The sequence below is a fragment of the Micropterus salmoides genome, unplaced genomic scaffold, assembly GCF_014851395.1.
Source record: "Micropterus salmoides isolate LMB-PRFRI ecotype aquatic unplaced genomic scaffold, ASM1485139v1 Ms_hic_scaffold_13, whole genome shotgun sequence".
In the NCBI taxonomy this organism is placed as follows: Eukaryota; Metazoa; Chordata; class Actinopteri; order Centrarchiformes; family Centrarchidae; genus Micropterus; species Micropterus salmoides.
Genome location: NW_024040374.1, coordinates 6,774,785 through 6,794,034, shown reverse-complemented (window position 1 = coordinate 6,794,034; position 19,250 = coordinate 6,774,785). Strand labels below are relative to the sequence as shown.

Below are 19,250 nucleotides of genomic sequence, written 5' to 3'. Positions count from 1 at the left end.
GGCGGCATGCGCATCAAACCTGAATGTTTTTATAATCAGGTCAGTTTGAACCTTTGGGGACAGCTAAAAGAAAAGAAATACCAAAATAGAGTTGTGAATGGAAAGTAGTTACTTTTGAGCACTAATTTTTAATACATGCTTGCATGGTAGTAGTGGGCAAACATGCAAACACTGTAACAATTATATATATTTTATTATATATTAATGTGTCTCTGCATCCATGAAGTCTTTCAAGGTGCAGTATGAGTACCTCAGCCAGTTGAACAAAAATGCTGTTTAAATAAGAAATATAACCCGGATCAACACTAACAACCTCCGGAGTTACACTGACACAGGAGTGCAGAGGAGTCTGACTACTCCTGACTCCGAGCGGAAAAAGCTAAATTTACCAACTTTGGGTCTCTAAGATGAGACAGACTGAAGAACACCTGTGCTGGGGAATTCTGCTGCTGGTCGCCATCTTTCTGTTTCTATCTGGTTGTCAGTTTTAATGGGTTCTGGGATGGAAGTACTCCTGCTCAAATAACTAGAGCAGATCAAGGTCCAAGTGACTGAAGCCTTGTGTTTTTCATCTGTCAATAAAAGATGAGTTTTTAATGGAAAGGGAGGGAGAGCATCGTGTCGGGTCTCTTCCTCTGTTGTCGATGAAGCAGAGACAGAGACCTTGAGTGACTCACTTGTTCTGTCTCTGTCAACCCACCTCACTGTCTGTTTCTCTCTGTTCTTTTTCTGTCTCCACCTGTCTTTGCCTCACTCATGTCTGTTTGTTGATCTGTATTTCACTCATACGCCCACACACACACAGACACACACATCCAATACTAATAACTCACTCTCCCGTACAAGACTATTTTCATTGACACACACCATGAAATGACCTTCAGATCATCCATACTTAACAAACAGGGACGCCTCAATCTCGCCTCTCTTCATCTCCCCCTTTGTGAGGCCGCTGCTTTCTGTACATCTTTAGGTGAAATACAGGGAATGACAGAGAGTGACAGATGATTACCTTAAAGGGGAAAACAACTGAATTTCACATCCCATCTGTACTTTCCTCAAGGCCAAGACAGTTTTATCAGCATTGGTGACTGGAGACCAGAGAAATGAGAGAGACTTTTTATGTGGGATGGCTGGTTGACTGACTGAGTGTCCAGCTGATTGATTATTTGACTGACTGGGTAATTGATTGATCAAATGCATGATTGCTTAAATTGTTGGATGGCTGACTGACTGATAGGAGAGAGTACCACAATGAATCAAAAGAATAGAATAGAATCATCCCAAATCTTACTCTCTTCTCTGGTTCAACTGAAGTTTGTTACAGCAGCTTATGATGTGAGCTTTCTTAACTTGTAATTGGATATTGCCTCAATCTAGCCTAAATTATTAGTTCATGCAAATGACAAAACAGGCCATTTCAGCATCTATTGAGTCACACACACACTCACACCCGCACACAAACCTACAGTCCAGAGCAGAGCAGACAATGAAAAATGCCCTAGAACACATTAGTGTACTACTGCTATTCAATATGGAGTTACGGCAGCCACGAGCAGAAAGCACATTAAATGCTATTCACACCTGCAGCGTAAAACATCAGCAAACAACCATAAATGCCCTGAATAGACCATTATAGCTTCACAAGACACACGGTTACACCCACCTGCCCTCAGCAGACAATAAAAAGGACTATAATAGAGATGTGCAGTATAGTCTATAGACTGGGAAACACTTAGTTGGGATGGGTGCATTGCTCAGTAAGGGAAATGGAAAATAGTGTATAGAGAGGCTAGAGAATTGCACAATAAGACACACAAACTGAGAGGTAGTCACACTGCATGTGGAACAATAAAACAAGTGAATGCAACTTAAAACTTGGTTAAACAAGCTTTAGGTGGAGGTTTATTAACATGCCTTGTATCCTCATTCAAACCAATCACAATGCCCTAACCAGGCATTTGATCCTCTTTCCAAAGAATAATCTTAGATATGTATTTTAAAGGAATATTGCAATAGAGAAATCCCTACTGTTGCCTAGGACATAAGAAATTACACAATACAAGGTAATGTCATAGAAAACTACCACCTTGTGATATTTGAGCAAGTCAGCTATTTCATGTATTTCATTATAATTCTAAAACTGACTTAAGTGCAGTGAAGTGCATTAAATTGTGTGGATTTTTGTTTTTCTGTAATTTTCCACAAAACTCACCGGAGATCTCTGTCAGGGGTACCCCTGCTAGAGTGAATCCTTTCCCGGTGTAGAACTGCCGCAGGTCGGTGCAGCTTCTGTCCGCCGCGGCCACCGGGCCCGGTGCTGCGCACAGACACGCCAACATACAGAGAAGCACTGGGAGACGCATCTTCTTAAGTGTAGTCCTTTTTCTTACTGTCAGTCAGAAAATCCTGAAGATTTCTGGTCGGAGTGAATCAAACAGTTTTTAGAAGATCCAGTGTTTTGTTGCTATTTATTTATTTTTAAGAGTTTTCAGTCTGCCAGCAGAAGCAGTGATCCCCGTTGAAACTGCACAAAGCTCCGGTAAACTAACACACGGACAACCGGGGAAAAGAAGGCGGCAGTCCTTGGTCTTTCTGTGGTGGAAGAAAGCTGCGACGCGCGGCTGTAGGTGTCAGGTACACCCCGCTCCTCCTCCTCCTCCTCCTCCTCCTCAGCGCTGCTGGCTGTGAGCTGCAGAGATGTGTGAGACAAAAGAGAGCGGAAAGGAGAGTGTGCGCGCGCGTGTGTGTGTGTGTGAGAGAGAGAGAGAGAAAGAGAGAGCAGGTGTCGCTCAGTCAAAGCCGGTGCAGATCCACGCTCACACTATCGGTGCACGATTATGGAAATCTGCTGGTTTAAAGGCAACAAAAGAACAAAATCCGTTGTTTTAAATTAGGTTTCAGACGGGAGAAGAACTGCCCGGTAAATCCCCTTTCCAGGCTTTGAGACAATGAAATGTGTGTTGGAGGGAGTGTGCGGCGGACAGTGTTGATTCTCTCTCTCTCTCTCTCTCTGTGGATATGAGCGAGTGTTTTCTGCTGCAATCACCGGGGCCAGACAGCGCCATCTGCAGGTGCTAATAGTAGCCTAGTAAATTGCGCAGGAGTCCATCAAAAATGTATGGTGTTTGCTCTCATTAATTGAATGTGATAATGTACACAATAAAAATCTGCATTGGTTTTAGTTTCCCTGCACACAATCCTAAACGTGGAAGCTTAAAATTATAGTAAATCATTTTAGGCAGACAATGACAGACAATCTTTATTTGCGAACATTAGCTACATTTAGTTTAAAAAATACAGCATGTAGTGTTAAGCTTAAAATTATGAGAAGCTCAAATATCTATTCTGTTATATTTTATGCTATGTAAAGCACATCTTCAACTAAAATGATCAACTATTTGAAAGTGCTTTACATGAGAAAAATAATTTCACTACAACTAGCCTAAATAAAATCCGGTAAATTAAAGTATAGAGCTACTGATTGTGCAAACCTCAGACTGAGCTCCTGACTGAATTATCTACCACACAGTGTTTAGAAGGCCTGGAGCCTCGGAATATGAGTTGTATCTTTATCACAGACTCTTAAATAATCATATCAAGGGCAGGATATGAGGTTCAAGTGTCCATTTTTTCAGCATGTAAAAATATGAAATGGGCTGTGCAAATGAAAGAAATTAGCATTTATGAAAACCTGAATCACAAATGAGCACAAAGCTGTAGACAGGCTATGTACCCTGCAGGGAGATTCAGTACCTTCCCTCTGGCTCAATTTGGCAGGGTTGGAGGAAGTGACCGATGAGCTGTCAGACGCTCTGTTAATCTTCACATCTTACATCCTTCCCATTGGCAGTGCTGGGTCCAAAAGCTGGCCAGGAAAGGTCACTGGCAGCCCTGAAATCTGACTGACACCTGACAATGCAGATGAAATTAAATCACATTGTAGGTATGAGTTAATGATTTAAATATGCTCTAAATAATTTGCTTTATACAACATAAGAAAAATCAGGCCCTACCTTACTCAGTATGCCACCAAGCTTTTGGTACAGGCCATGATTGCCTCGACTGCCCTCCAAGTAGGTCTTCCAGCTTGAAACCCCTACAAATGGTTCAGAACGCAGCAGCGCATCTGGTTTTTATCAGCCCAAAAGGATTTATGTCACCCCAGTACTCAGTGGCCTCCACTGGCTCCCCATGGCCTCCCCAGTCAAATTCAAGTCACTAATGCTTGCATACAGAGTGACTACTGGGTCTGCATCCATCTACCTAAACTCCACAATACAAGCTTACGTTCCTTCTCGGCCACTGCGCTCATCATGCCGCCTGGCTCTGCCATCCCTACACACAAAGCAATCTCAGTCCAGGCTGTTCTCTTCTGTAAACACCACGATGGTGGAACGAGCTACCACACACCATCAGAGCAGGGGCCTCCCTCTCCAACTTCAAGAAGTTCTTGAAAACTCATCTCTTCCGAGAGCAGTTTCTCGTATAACACCTCTAACTCCTAACCTCTAAAGCTGATGATACACGGGGCAACTTCTTGAGCAATGTTGCTGGGCAATCTTGCTAGTGGCAAGTCCGACTATGTTTTGAACGGATAGCGGCGGTATGGGGTGGGTGGTGGAGTGGTGGAGTGGTGGGGGAAGGGGATTACGATAGTAATCTTTACTCATTACCATTGACGGCAACGTTGCCTTGCACGATTGCTCTAAAAGTTGCTGTGTATCATCAGCTTCACATGCACTTCCTGTGCTCTTCTTCTTCTATCCCCTTACAATTATCCTGTTTTGATTACACATTTTGTTAAATCTTACTTCTTTCCCTAGGTATTTACCCCATTGATGCGATATGTGCTATTAGCTCTTACTAGTATTTATTAGTGCTCTTACAATTATGTATTGTCAGTTGTAGATCTCATGCTTTATTTGATGGTTTGTTGATGCTTTTATGTTGTACCTCAAATGTAAGTGGCTTTGGATAAGTGTCTGCCAAATGAGTAAATGTAAAATATGTAAATACTTTTAAACTGGATGTGGCAGAGGAGTGTAAGGTAAAATGTATGTAGCAGTGTGAGTACTGTTAGTGCTATACAGGTCAGGCTTGGGGTTAATGGAAGGGATTAATAGTAATGGGTGCTGTACATTAGCAGTTTATAAGTCTTAAGTCTCTTCAGAAACTCAATTTGGTTTCAATAGTGTATGAGGAACCAACAATCCTCAACACTGTAACAACACAACTGTCCCCCCCCTGAACATACATGACCAACTCATGGCAAGTCCTATCCCCAATGGCCCCAAACTGGAACTTACATTAAATGGCCTAAAGCATGTGAACACCGTTGTCTGGGGCAGTTTTTCATGGTTGAGGATCAGCCTCTTAGTCTAATGTTACAGCATATTATGATCATTTAGTTGACAGTGTGCTTCAAACTTTGGGGTGACAGTTTGGGGAAGTTCCTTTTAACAAAGCCAGGTACATAAAGAAATGCTTTTCCCAGTTTGGTTTAGAATAACTTGATTAACCTGCACAGAGCCCATCCGATACCTTTGGCATGAAGTGGAATGCAGGCCAGGAATTATCAGCCAACATCTGTGTTGGACCTCAATAATGAATAGGAGATAATCCCCGTAGCCAGGTTAAATAATCTTGTGGAAAGCCTTCCCAGAAGAGTAGATGATATGAATATCTAAAATCTTAGAATGAGATGCTCAAAAATCACATATTGGTGTAATGTTAAGGTGTCCATGTTGCCAGAGTGGCCCAGGGGTTAAAGCACTGACCGTAAACAACACCGTTTCCTGGTTTGACCCTGGCTGGAGCCCTTTGTGGCAGGTAATTTACAATCTCTTTCTTCCCTCATTTCCTGTTATCTCACTATTGTTCACTTGAAAATACAGCCATAAAAATTAAAATGTTATGGTGTCAACACTGATCCGTAATTTTGACCATTAGTGTACTTTGAATTAGCCAAGAATTACAAAATCCTCACTGTAGTCATTGGATTGGTGCACAAGTATATGCTGCAAAATAGCATGGGCTAGAAAGCTGGACATAGCTGAATAAGATAAGGCTTGGACCAGAGCTGAGACCCAGTTCAGGGATTAGATATTCCAATGTCATTTTAAGGCCAAGATTTATTAGATTGACAAGGACTGTCTGAAATGTTAAAATGTAATTCTGACCTTTCAAAGAAGGAAAAGCTAAGGTGTTACCCTGAAACTGAAACAGAATCAGCATCATTCATTTTATTATTTACACCTGTGCTTTTCCTACTGTGACATGTCAAAATGTATTCTGTAAAAAAGGCCCATGGTGCACTCAGCATGTCCCATTCAACTCATAAAGTGAAGAATTATCAGGTGACCACGCTGTATTACCTGGTATTTGGTTCAGGCGGTCGTTAATCAGTGGTATATGAATTACAAAGTAGTTCAGGTGTAAACTCTTTTGCTAGCTCTTTTCAGCAACCCAAACATGTAGAAGCACAGACCTTTACAGAGAAAAGAATGTGATCATATTCATCACTAACCCAGCATTGTCTGTTGTCTGTCATGAATTGAAGTTAAATGTCACGACCTTTACTATGAAATTGGGTATCAAGTGACTTTCCCAAGTTATCAACTGGTATTTACAGCTTTGTTGACTGTTTAAGCACAACCTCCATGTCCACACACATGTCCACACACACACACACACACACACCTACCTACATGCCTATACTGTAGTGTAAAGCAAGGGCAAGTGATAATCCAGCCAATGATTTATTTCTTTGGCAGGCTAAGTGCCATTAGGATTAATGTGGTAGGTGGGACATACCAGCAACTTTAGTGTTCAGGGTGTGTGGGTGTGTGTGTGGGTGTGGGTATGTGTGTGTGTGTGTGGGGGGGGGGGCTTTTGTTTTGGAAATGTATAGGTACAGCCAGATTTTGTATTAGAATATTTTTTTTAAAGCAGTGTTCACCAAAAACAACAAACTCAATGTGTGATATATTAAATGTCAGATTAAATCAACACTGGAAACTGGTTTGAACTGATATTCGACAAATATTTAGGTCATTAATTCGTGTAACAATGTGGATACTGTCTGTGGACGAGTACACATGTTGTCTCAGCTTTCTTTTTGGCACCAATTTGTACAGGATTTCAGTGTTGGCTCAGGCCACAGAGTCAATGATGGCTAAATGTTGTCAGTTAGGTCTTGTTTTCACAAATGACAAGCTAGTGAGTCACTGTTTACGACATAAATCAATCCTGTTAAAAATATTCACTCCAAACAGAGTCTCTATCTGGTGTTGAACCTCTGAGATCTTAAGACATGTAAGACAAAACGAACAGACACTGGAACAGTTTCTACCCGCAGACCATCACTCTGATGAACGATTAACAGTCACACAGTGTCAGGAGCAATCCCTGTGTAATAACCTCATTACTCTGACTCTAACAACTACCTGTATATTTACTATATTTACTACTTACTATTTATTCATCATTGTAGTATATCATTGATCATATCTACCTACCTCATGTACATACTAATACCTGCACAAAAATGTTGTTGTTTTTGTTTATGGTTGTGTGTATTTGTGTACTATACACTGTAGTCTGTGTCTGTTTTTGTTTACCTTATTGTCCTATTTGTTTATGCATGCTCTGTGTATGTACATTAAGAGCAATGTACTGTAAGACCGGAGTCAAATTCCTTGTACGTGCAGACATACAAAGACATTAAAAGTGATTCTGATTCTGACAATATGAGGTTTGTCAAGTCAGGTCAGATACACACATCTGAATTAACCACAGGATTGAACCCGTTTCATCATCTTAGACCTGTTTTTGAACTATTTTAAACTCAGCCTCTGCCTTGTTTTCTTCTATTTTCTCCTCATCTGAACTTCCTGTCCTGTTTAATTTCCCCTTAACAAAGCCCACACACTCTAGAATATAAAAGTTTTTTAAATATCATATTCCATTTCCCTTCTTGCTCTCTCTCTCTCTCTCTCTCTCTCTCTCTCTCTCTCTCTCTCTCTCTCTCTCTCTCTCACTCACACACACACACACACACACACACACACACACACACACACACACACAGCCTTTTAGTATCATATAGATACATCTTAGGGCTCTGTATTTCCAAGTGCATGTTTTTGATGCATCAGAGCATGGAGATAGATAATAAAAGACAAAGCAGCTTTGCCTGTTTCAACCTGTAGTGTGTTGGTGAAGTATTTTTCTGTTCTACCCCATCTACCTTTAAGTCTGTAAGTCGCAATGACAGATACTTCCTTCTCAGCAGATTTAAACTCAAGTCAGTCTTGGTCTCATCTGCAGTAGCAGGACTGAACCAAGGAATGATGAATATCAGTAAAAAGCTGTATATAATATATATTTGTCTACCACAAAGCACAACACACTTGGCTGTTACATACAGTACACACACCTACACACAATAAATAACACAGATGATGCATCTTTAATAGCTTACCTGCCACTTTTGATCCAAACTATCTGTCATTCATGATAAGATCTCTGAGCCGCAGCCAATAAACATTGACATAATGGCATGGGAGTGAATGACTGGCATCCATGGCAAAGTGAACCTGCTTCAATCTGAAAATAGGGTGAATGAGTTAGTGTAAATGTGAGAGAACAGACGAGGGGACTGGTCCATCGATCGGTGCACTAATTTAATTCAGACCGAAATATCTCTACATGTATGAACAGATCTTTAATACAGAATCATCCAACTGAACTGACTATACTGAATCACCATTGTCACTGAACTAATCAGTAGCTTTTAGCAGTGGAGCTCCACTGCTCCACTGTTTCTGAGAGAGCCATTGTCACCTCTCACCTCACTGTACATTACTACCCTGTTAAAAGCTTCCCTAAAAGACTGTAATCCTATACTTTTTTGTGGTTTTAAGTGAAATGTCTACAACAACTATTGAATAGTGGTGTAAAATTACACAAATGTACAGACATCCATGTCAACCTCAGGATGAATTGTAATAACTTTGGTCATCCCTTTACTTGTAAACAACTATGTCTCCTCATTCTGTCCAGTTAAATATGGTGTGCCTCAGGGGTCGGTCTTAGGACCCATTTTGTTTTCCTTGTATCTGCTTCCCCTTGGACATATTATCCATAAACATGGCATTTCTTTTCATATTTATGCTGATGACACACAAATATACTTGCCCGTCAGATCCACAGACCCTGGAATGCTGAGTTCACTTAACAACTGCCTTTGTGAAGTTAAAAAATGGATGTCAAATAATTTCCTCCAGCTGAACTCAGACAAAACAGAAATCCTGGTCATCGGGTCTCAGCAGATGGCAAATCAAATACTGCCATCTGCTGGTTCCCTAGTAAATCACATTAAGCCTGTGGCAAAGAACCTTGGTGTTTGGTTTGATAGTAATTTAAATTTCGAGCAGCACACCACAAAGCTTGTTCAATCATGTTTTTATCAACTTAGAAATATAGCTAAAATTCGATCTATGTTAACTTTTAAGGACATCGAGACCATTTTACAAGCCTTCATCTCATCACGCCTGGATTATTGCAACAGCCTTTTCACCTGTTTAACCCAAAAATCTATTGATTGACTCCAGACTGTCCAGAACTCAGCTGCCAGGCTTTTAGCCAGAACAAAGAAATATGACCACATTACTCCTATTTTAGCTTTAGATTACACTGGCTCCCAGTATGTTTTAGAATTGACTTTAAAATTCTATTGATCACTTTTAAAGCTCTTCATGGCCTCTCGCCTTGTTATATTTCTGAACTTTTAGTCCCATACACACCAGCACGTACCTTGAGATCCTCGGGCAGAGGTCTGTTGTCTGTTCCAGAGTCTCGACTGAAAACTAAAGGGGACAGAGCGTTTGCTGTCAGGGCCCCGAGGCTCTGGAACAGCCTGCCCGAGGAAATCAGGTCGGCTGAGTCAGTGAACTCTTTTAAGTCCCTTCTTAAAACATACTTTTATAGGAGAGCCTTTCCCGATCTTATTTGACTTTATTTTATCCCTTTTATTTTATTGTATTTTACTAATTTTATATTAATCTGTATTTTGGTCTTTTCAATATTTTCATGCTCTTATCTTGTTTTTTGTATTATTCTTTACACTTGTTAAAGCATTTTGTAACTTGTTTTTGAAAAGTGCTCTACAAATAAGGATTATTATTATTATTATTACTCTCCAAATAGTATATTCTTCAGATCAAAATTTGAATTTGTCCGATACTTACGCCAAATACTAATACAATAACTTAAAGAAATTCCCATTGGCCTCAGCTGTACATTCTTTTTATTGTTAATTAAGGTTAGCATGCTGACATGCCGAACTAAGACAGCTGCTGTGTCTCAGTTCACGCACTTCCATACTTACTATTTTGAGTGCGTAAGTACGTTCACACTGAGAAGTAGGGCAAAATGCAGTGCACTGTGAGTACCTGGATGGTACACTCATAACGGCCAAAAAGTTGACACTTCTCAGACTCAACAACTAATAACGTCCGGCTGCGAACTGTAGCACCGCTCACGCCACGCCTCTCGCTCACGCCGCACCCCTCGCTCACGCCACTCCCCCTCCCGGTACAGTCTGTAATGATTGGCTGTAACCGCAGCACCTTTCTCTATCGTCTATTCTGCACACGCGCATCTTTATTCCCACCCAATTTGTATCACGCATGTGTGGACATTGTAGTTGTGAGTTGACGAAAGCTTGTGATTTAAAGAAAAACTTAATACAACACAATATTATACAAATACACAGGGAAATGTAATCAACAACAGGATGGCTTCAGGGGAAGAAAAGTGTAGTGTGCTAAGTAGTGCAATATTAATTTTTTCTTGTCAATAGTACTACTGACGTGAAAAGATACTAATATTAACTATTAATTATATCTTTATTTAGATTAACAACGTTAAACAGCTGAAATTAATAACTTTTTATTTATTTTTTTTATAATTGTACTTATTTGTCCATTAACATCATAGATTGAACTTTTGGTGCTCTGAGCTGTGATTACCTACCTGCTGCTTCTGCTGCGTCATTATTTATGTTACCGTCTTCTTCTTTAAATCCCGTCTTCTAGCCTGATGAACTTTGACCGACCAGCGCTCACACCACGCCCCTCGCTCACACCACTCCCCGTAAGCTACAGTCTGCAGCCCTCTCTACAACCGCCATTTTAGCTACGTAGCGGAAGGGGCGGGACCAACAACACGGGAGAAGTGGGAAACAGCAGAGAGAGGCCAACAAGAGAACATGTTTTACAAGTGTCGTACACTATTTCATCACTAAATCCACTTCTGAGAATTTTTGATGGGAGAAATCAAATGTGTAGATGTCGTATATTGACAATATTCATTGTCAATAAGAAAAATGTGCTCAAAAGTTTTCGGAGTTGAGAAGCTCCGCAAGTGGCAGCGTGGGAAGCTCGCGCCAACATGCCGGAGGAGCTAGCGAGGCCCATACAATCTATGGGCCGGCCAGCTGTCCGCTCACAGAGCCCTCTGCTCCCGTAGTCACACAGACCTCTGCAGAGAGTCGGGTATGGCTGCAGCCATCCGTCAGTCTTGAACGCAGCAGCAGACGACCCAGCAACAGCAGCAGAGCAAAACACAACTGTAAGACAGTTTTAATGTTTGTACGGCTGTTCTTCTGTCATTACATTACAGTAATTTAAATTAAACGAAGAGACATATGGCTCATGCTGTACAGAAAATTCTTGGCTTGTGACACTTAAAAAATAAAGAAATAACCCACTGTACACTACCTGCCATATACCAAAAGGCAGAGAGACAAAGGTAGAGAATTGTGGAGCATTCAGCAGCATCCCTTAGGACTTGGTGGTGACCTAAAACAGAGCTAAAAGCAGTGTGAATTTAGGACTTACATTTGCCACGTGTCTAGAAACTCAACTCAAAATAATTGTATACGCTGAATGTGTAAAGAGGCAACCGTTTGCTAACTTGAAAAGTGATATGAGGTGCGATTGACTTCATGCGGCATTGCACAGCACTGACTTAACGTGATGCATGCTGGACTTAAAATAAGGCATGCTGGTTAGAAATTGTGTCTGACTTTCGCCGGCGCTGCAAAACGTCACAAGGCGGCTGCTTTTCTACAACTGCACAAAATTGGAACCACACTTTTGCCTGGTCTCGCGGCATTTTTCTTTGCAAATCACAGTAAGCTCACGCAGGTAGAATGTGTCCGACTTGACTGCCGTTTTTACACCCCGCCCCTGCAGTCGCCTGCAGCTCACGTTAGACTATCAAGTTGGCGAAAGTCAGCCGCAGTCATCTCGAACGTACCTAATATGATAGCGTTTGCTGCTTGTTTCTGCTGCCCCCAAGTGGCCAAAAATTCAGTTATTGCCAGTTTACCAAAACAGGTTCAGAGCATTGAACGGTTTGGATACCTTGGGTGTGTTAAAGTGAGTTAGATGATTCAACACTCTCCTTTCACACAGAAACTGATGTTAAAGTGCCCTTTAACAAGACACTTAATCTTTGGTTTCTTCTCCAGTGCTGCTCTATGTTGGCCTTAAAGGCTGCATATACGGAAGCTGCCAACCACAGTAAAGTTGATCAGCTTTCAGGATTAAATGAGTCCTAAAACTCCAATCCAAATTTAGATTGATGCCACACCACTGCCACAGAGATTCCATCTGCTGTCATTAATATTCAAGTATCTTTTATACACCCATAAGCATAACAAAAGAATGGACTTCTAGTTAGAGTAAGTGAAAGATTTGAAACAATATTTGTCATTCCACCTTATTATAGATGGAATACTTACTTATTGTTGAGAGAGAAAATTTTTTTCTTAAATCTTATGCTGCAGTTCTTCAGTATAGAAAAGTATTTACACATAACACTAGAATTTTATTGGGCAAATCAGAAAGATTCAAGGGTCCCTTCACAGATGGATAGACCCAGATTTACAAATAAATGCTTTCCGGTCCTTATAACACCTTGTAAATCAATAAATCCAGTTGTGTTGTTTTGTGTCTTTAACACAGGCAGGTGTGCCTCCTGGGTGATCCTTGTAATCGCATGGCTCCCAATACCCAGAACGTCTTTCATCATTTGTGTATAGCTAAAACAGCAATAAAATCATGTAGAGCTGCAACGTGTACAGTCAGTAATCTGATATAATGTGTGTCTTGAAGGCTGCAAACACTGGTGAGGATAGGAACATAAATATGATTTAAATAGCACAAATCTCAATCATAACCCTTGGACAGGGTTAAAATAATCAGCACTCTGATTTCATTAGTGCTGGCACAGAGGAAGGATAATATTCAGCAGAGCAATCTCACCAGCTTGTTGAAACAACATCCTGCAAATCCCTGGCTCCTTCTCTTTGTCATGAACTCTTGATTCATTCTAGTTTCTTTTTCACCTTCTTCACCTCTTGCTTTTCTGTCTCTTTGTTTTCATGTTCTGGGATGGGCAGAGTATATTGGCTCTTTGCCCTCCTTTGCTGAAGTGTGTCAGACGTTCACTTCTAGGTAATTAATTAAAGCAGGCACATTTCCTGCGAATGAAAAGAAAATGATAAATCAACAACAATGAATAAAAATCTAAAGAAAAATATTACATTTAAAGACATCTTGAAACACCATTCTTAGACTGAAACATATGGGTGGGACTACATTGTGCCAACATCAGGATGAGGAATGGCAGCACCTCCTTCTCACAGTCTTTCTCCTTCATGTCCTCTCTCTATCTGCATGTCATCTTCTCTGGGGCAATTTGCATTCAATGATGTCTTTATTTCCCATCATCCCCTGGCACTTTCCTGTGCCAACCAAGCAATCTGTGCCAACTTCCTGACCATGCCAATCCAATCATAGTAATCTCTCAAAGGGCCAGAGGCCAAAGAACTGCAGCTATATATTCCATATATATATATGTATACATAAAGCTGTGATGGCTCCAAACATCTGTTTTAACAGCCAAGATGTGGTGGATGCTCTGACAGTAAATATATTTCTCAATAAATAAATAAATAAATACATTTCTTTATTTTATGTTGGGATAGATGGCCAAAATTCAACAACCTAAGCCATACCATAACCGTATGAAAGTGTCCAGCTACATTTACTGTCTCAAATTGAACCATAATGCAATCTCTTTACGCAGTAAGTAATGTGTAGAGGACCACGACTCTGTGTCATATTTTTTCCTACCATATAAATTTATAAAAATGAAATAAATGTCTAATTATCATTGTTTTTATTTATTACAATTATTTAGAAATTCTATTTTACACCTTGACCCTTCAGTTCCATTTGTGGCTCCTGTGTGCATCCTAGACTGAGGCTGTTACACAATATATATAAAAGGCAAGGTACAAAATGTATTTGAAAACAGTTTATTATACCGAAGATGTTAAGATGAAGATTAATGACACAACAGAGCAGCAGGACACCGTGTATTACATTAGGTTTCACATGAGAGTCACTGTTTTAGTGTATTAAATTAGCAGTGGTGTTCAGTGTGACGAAAAAAAACCATAGTACTGTCGCTAAGTGGCTGCTTTTTGCATCCTGGTGTTCATGCATACTGCTTCATTACTACAACAAAAATTAGAATTTCTAAACACAAAGATCTGTTAAGCCTTGATAAAGAACATTTAATAATTTTATAACAATGACACAGTACAGGTCACACCATGGCACACCAGTGTGCCTCAACACACATGCTGAGAACCACTATGAAAACACAGCACGAGAGGAACAAAAGGATGTCATTTTTAGGCTTGATATAACATTGCTCTATTTCATATAAAAATGCACTAACAAGATTCACACTTCATTCACTACAGAGATTTGTCAACATTTCAACTTGCAATTCACAGATGGGAGTTTGTACCTCACAGATGAAGGTCAGCATCCACAGAATGACTTGTAACATCATATTAGCAATTTCATCTTCACTTTCCAGATGATTTAATTTGAAATACACCATGGTCTTATCCCATGTTGGGAAACGTTTGGGAAAATGTGCATTGGTGTGTTTTGGTGGTTTGTTTATGTAGGTTGCTTAGCAAGGGCTGTGAAAGATGGAGGGGCTGGCTTGAATCCAAAATCACTTATCTCATTTGGGTAAAATTCTTAAATTTGTTTAAAAGATTATGTTGTAAAGCATCCTGCTAGCCAACATGGTATTTGGGCTCACTGCCCAGATAACTCACACACTAAGGCTCTAAATGGTATTGCTTCAGTTGTCTCATCTGTCACTCACATTCCTTCATAAATAAACTGTCTCAGGTGATGAAGGAAATTTTCAACACCTATGTGAGACAAAATGATGATAGATCTTAGAAGAAAGTCAAGTCACCCACTGACAGAAGTGCACACAGTGTCATTCAGCTTTTGAATTTATTTAATCAGTATTCCAGTTGTCTGTCCTGCTGTTCTGCTCTCTGTTGAGACTCAACAGAGAGCCGGGAGGACTTGATACTCCTAATTAATATGAATTACATTTAAAAGAAACATGTTTGGATCTGGCCTCAGCTGTCCTCTGATCACTCTCTTGATACTCCATCTCTTGTCTTTACTAGATACGGAGACAAGCTGATAACACATGTATCAGAGTTAGACAAGTTCTACTTATATAGTATTTTGCTGAATTCTTAGAGTCTTATGTATTATTTCACTGCAGGAGTATTAATTAATACATTTGGAGACCAGCCAGCCTTAGAAATCACTGTGACAGTTCAACGATATGATAAATGATATGATATGATAATGAGATGTCAAATAATCCATTGTTCAGGCTTTGCTCTTAAACGTGGTCCATAATTAGTATTTTCTTTTATTAGGTGCTTTTTATTGTTTAGGATATGCTCATTTTTAAGCTTTCTGCCAAGGATGGCTATGGCAGCTTACAAGTGAAATTGAAGTTGAAATAGAAGCCGTTACATGATTACACCTATGCACACTGTACACTTTGAGAAGAGAAACATCTTCTCCCACAACTACCAAGGCCGTAAAATGTATTATATGCCTAGAAATGACAAAATACACACATATTTCTTGGGAGAGATCTCTGCTGTTAAAGAGTCATTTCTGGACGAATTAACATTTTGTGTTACAGTTAAAACTCAGCTGGCTTTGAAAATACAAAAAAATCACACAGCTTGTATGAAAAAAGAAAACATTGGAAGTGTTGGAAGGGCTTCAGTCTGCCTAGGCTTACAGGGCACAAATTCTTCATTACGCTGCATGACCATCTGTAAAACTATCACATAATTGGTTGTTTGGCCTATTGGGAAAACCAGCCTATGTTTAGCTCTCTGTGCAGAGTTCTCCAACATTAATAAGTCCTAACAAGTGTGCCGTCAATTTAAGTTCACTACTGCTACAGTGAATGCCTTCAGCCTGAACTATAGCTGTCAAGGATCTTACTCTCTGTAGGGGATACATGATGTAAAGGTCAAACCAAACCAAACATCCCTTCATGTTCAAGTCAGTCTGCTCTGTTCTATATTAATCTCTATTTACACATCAAGCCATTGTTATCTATAGAAATTCTTTATATAAATATATAATATATATATTTGTATATACATCTCTCTTCAAAAAAGTCAGTAGTGCTTTGCAACCTATCCTATCAGAGTTAAATACAAATAAACAAACACATGTAGAGGTCAGTACAGGCAACATAAAAATGCACAACTGTGATGAATCAACAGCTCGTCCCACCTGCCGGGCAACTCGAAACAAAAACAGTCAGAGTGCTTACAAAAACTCCAAATACTCAACTTCACCACAAAGCATATATGGTGGTCTCTCAGTCTTTTTGCCTCTGTAAGTCTCACGGACCATCTCTGGATGCTCAGCGGTGTTCCCATGGCAGTAGGAGCAGCAGGGCCACCAGGGTCAAAGGTAGCGATTCAACGGACAACGTGTGCGCTGAGCCATGAACAGCCACCTGTCAGAGAATATGCAATAAGATACTGTACTGTAGTATTTAAAGATGAGAGGAATAGAGGAAGGAGAGAATGGATGTGAAATGAGTAATGGTCATGACTTACCTGTGGAGGTGAGAGGTGATGAGGAGGAATGGGGCGACGAGGAGGAGGAACAAGAGCCTTGTCCTTTGCTGCTGGACTGTGACCACTGGACATATCATTTGTCTCATCACCTGAGGAAGACAGAAGCAAACATTAAGAGTACAAGACAGTGCAAGTACATAAAGTAAGCAGTTGTTCTATACCTCTTTTATCAACACCGCCTGTCCTGTTTCAAATATATTAAGTGGATTTTATAAAGGATGTTTTTTTTTTTTAACACAATTAATAATAAAAAGTGGATTGTGGTATTAAAGGGGTGTGGTATTCATACAGAGTGATCCTGGAATTATCCATGTCAGGCTTGGACTTCATCATGTTTGCATTCATCATGCTATCACAACTGGACGTTTCAACCATTTTTCCATCAATTTTGACTTGCTAACTAGTTTTCACACACTCTTAATCACTGTATGTGGTGTCAAGTTTATTAGTTATACTAAAGGTGTGAAGTATACAATCATATAGTATTTAATCTCAAGATCATATTCTTATATCCCTTTTTAAAATCTGATTTTGCTGGACTTTTATTATTGTTGGTTTTTCTTGTATATTGTGTGAAGTACTTTAAAGCTTAGTTTCTGAGTGCTCTAGAAATACAGATCTATTATCCAAAGTATTTATTAAATTACATGATACTAATCTTGAACATGATAAATATAGAAATGCATTAATCAAGTCTTACAAGCAATGTAAGACATTGCACATTTTAGAGGTTTACGCATCTGAAAAGATCAATTAAATCAACCAAACCAAGGTCAGGCATTTGCAGTCATTTTGAGAAATCTAGTTTACAAATATCTTCATAAATAAACAAGTCCATAAATTAACTGAGTCAAGATTTGTGGAAGTAATTTCTGGTTCTGTTTTTAGTCTCATGATTGCACAAAATCTTGCATTAGTTATGGCTGTTTTGTTGTTGTTTAGACCTGAGAGATTTATGGATTTCACCCCACCCACCCACAGCTCTGCACAAATGTGAATACTATTACTTACACACATAAGCACACACATACACACAAACACACACAAACACAGTTGTGCGGAATATTACTTTATTTAACTGGCATATGGTCGGACTTCACCAACTGCTTTAACGCTACATACACATACATATGCATGTATGTAGGTTTGTGGGTGTGTTGACAGGACTCCAGGCCCCTCATGGGAGGAGCTCAGGTAAAGGAGTGAATTAGGACAGGTGGGAGACAGACTGTGCCGCCAGCTAAATGCACACACACACACACACACACACCAGCCATATCAATACATTCTCATACTCACCTGCACTGTCACAAAAAAACACTTGCACAACAGTTGCAACATGCTCTATCCTGGCATGCAACACCCACACACACACACACACACCTGCTTGGGCAGAAATCTGATTCTGTCTCTTACAATACACATTGTTCTGCAGTACAATAGACAAAGAGGCTCTTTCAGTCGATAAGGAATGAGGTGAGTTGTTAATGTTCACACACTCACACAAATATTATATCTCATAATGAATCAGACATGAAGGAAGCTGGAAAACACCCATATAAATATACACATAACCATAAGCATGTGCACACAAAACATTCGGAATTCAAAATGCAGACATAGACACTCTCCTGCAAAACAATTTGAAACCTGTATGAGAGACGCATTATGAGTTTTTGTTTTTGACTGTCTGTGTTGATTTACTCACAGCACAATGTTAACCAATACGGAATCTGTACTTTATTGTGTGCTAACTTGACAAATAGCTGCAACAAGGGACTGTGGGCTCATGGCTGTGCAAATGAGCGTTTGTGTGTTTGTGTGTGTGTATGTGTGTGTGTGTGTGTGTGTGTGGTCTGGTTTATGTCCATCTGTTCCCATCCGAACCTTGTGTCACATCTGGTGTGAACCTGTTTAAGGAACAGAACTGCATCGTATTATTATTGCTTTTCCTCCATAACAAATGTAGTGTGACTAATTCATGTTTTGACTTACTATATGTGACTTTGGTCATCTTGGTTCTGTAAAAAATGGAATTATGTAAAAAACGTCTTTTGCTATTACAGTAAGCTGGTTTAGATGAAAATGGCAAGTTAATTTGTTCTGTCCCTTTAATTAGGCCAAAAAGAACTTCTGAAAATTCCTAACGTTTTTCATTAATTGTTTA

General features: G+C 39.8%; 2 protein-coding genes across 2 annotated transcripts in view; both read right to left on the bottom strand.

Moving 5' to 3' along the window:
• LOC119900370 (glypican-1-like) overlaps nt 1–2,366 on the bottom strand; it is a 45,278-nt gene extending 42,912 nt beyond the window's left edge. The window contains exon 1 of the mRNA XM_038715244.1: nt 2,216–2,366. Within this exon, the coding sequence (XP_038571172.1) occupies nt 2,216–2,366 (151 nt within the window). The remainder of the gene's footprint in view (nt 1–2,215) is intronic.
• Nucleotides 2,367–14,381: 12,015 nt separating this feature from the next.
• Nucleotides 14,382–19,250, bottom strand: part of LOC119900369 (glypican-5-like) — a 57,252-nt gene continuing 52,383 nt past the window's right edge. The window contains exons 10-11 of the mRNA XM_038715242.1: nt 17,063–17,172; nt 14,382–16,959 (exon numbers count right to left, since the gene is read on the bottom strand). Of these exons, the coding sequence (XP_038571170.1) occupies nt 16,864–16,959; nt 17,063–17,172 (206 nt within the window). The 3' untranslated portion in view covers nt 14,382–16,863. The remainder of the gene's footprint in view (nt 16,960–17,062; nt 17,173–19,250) is intronic.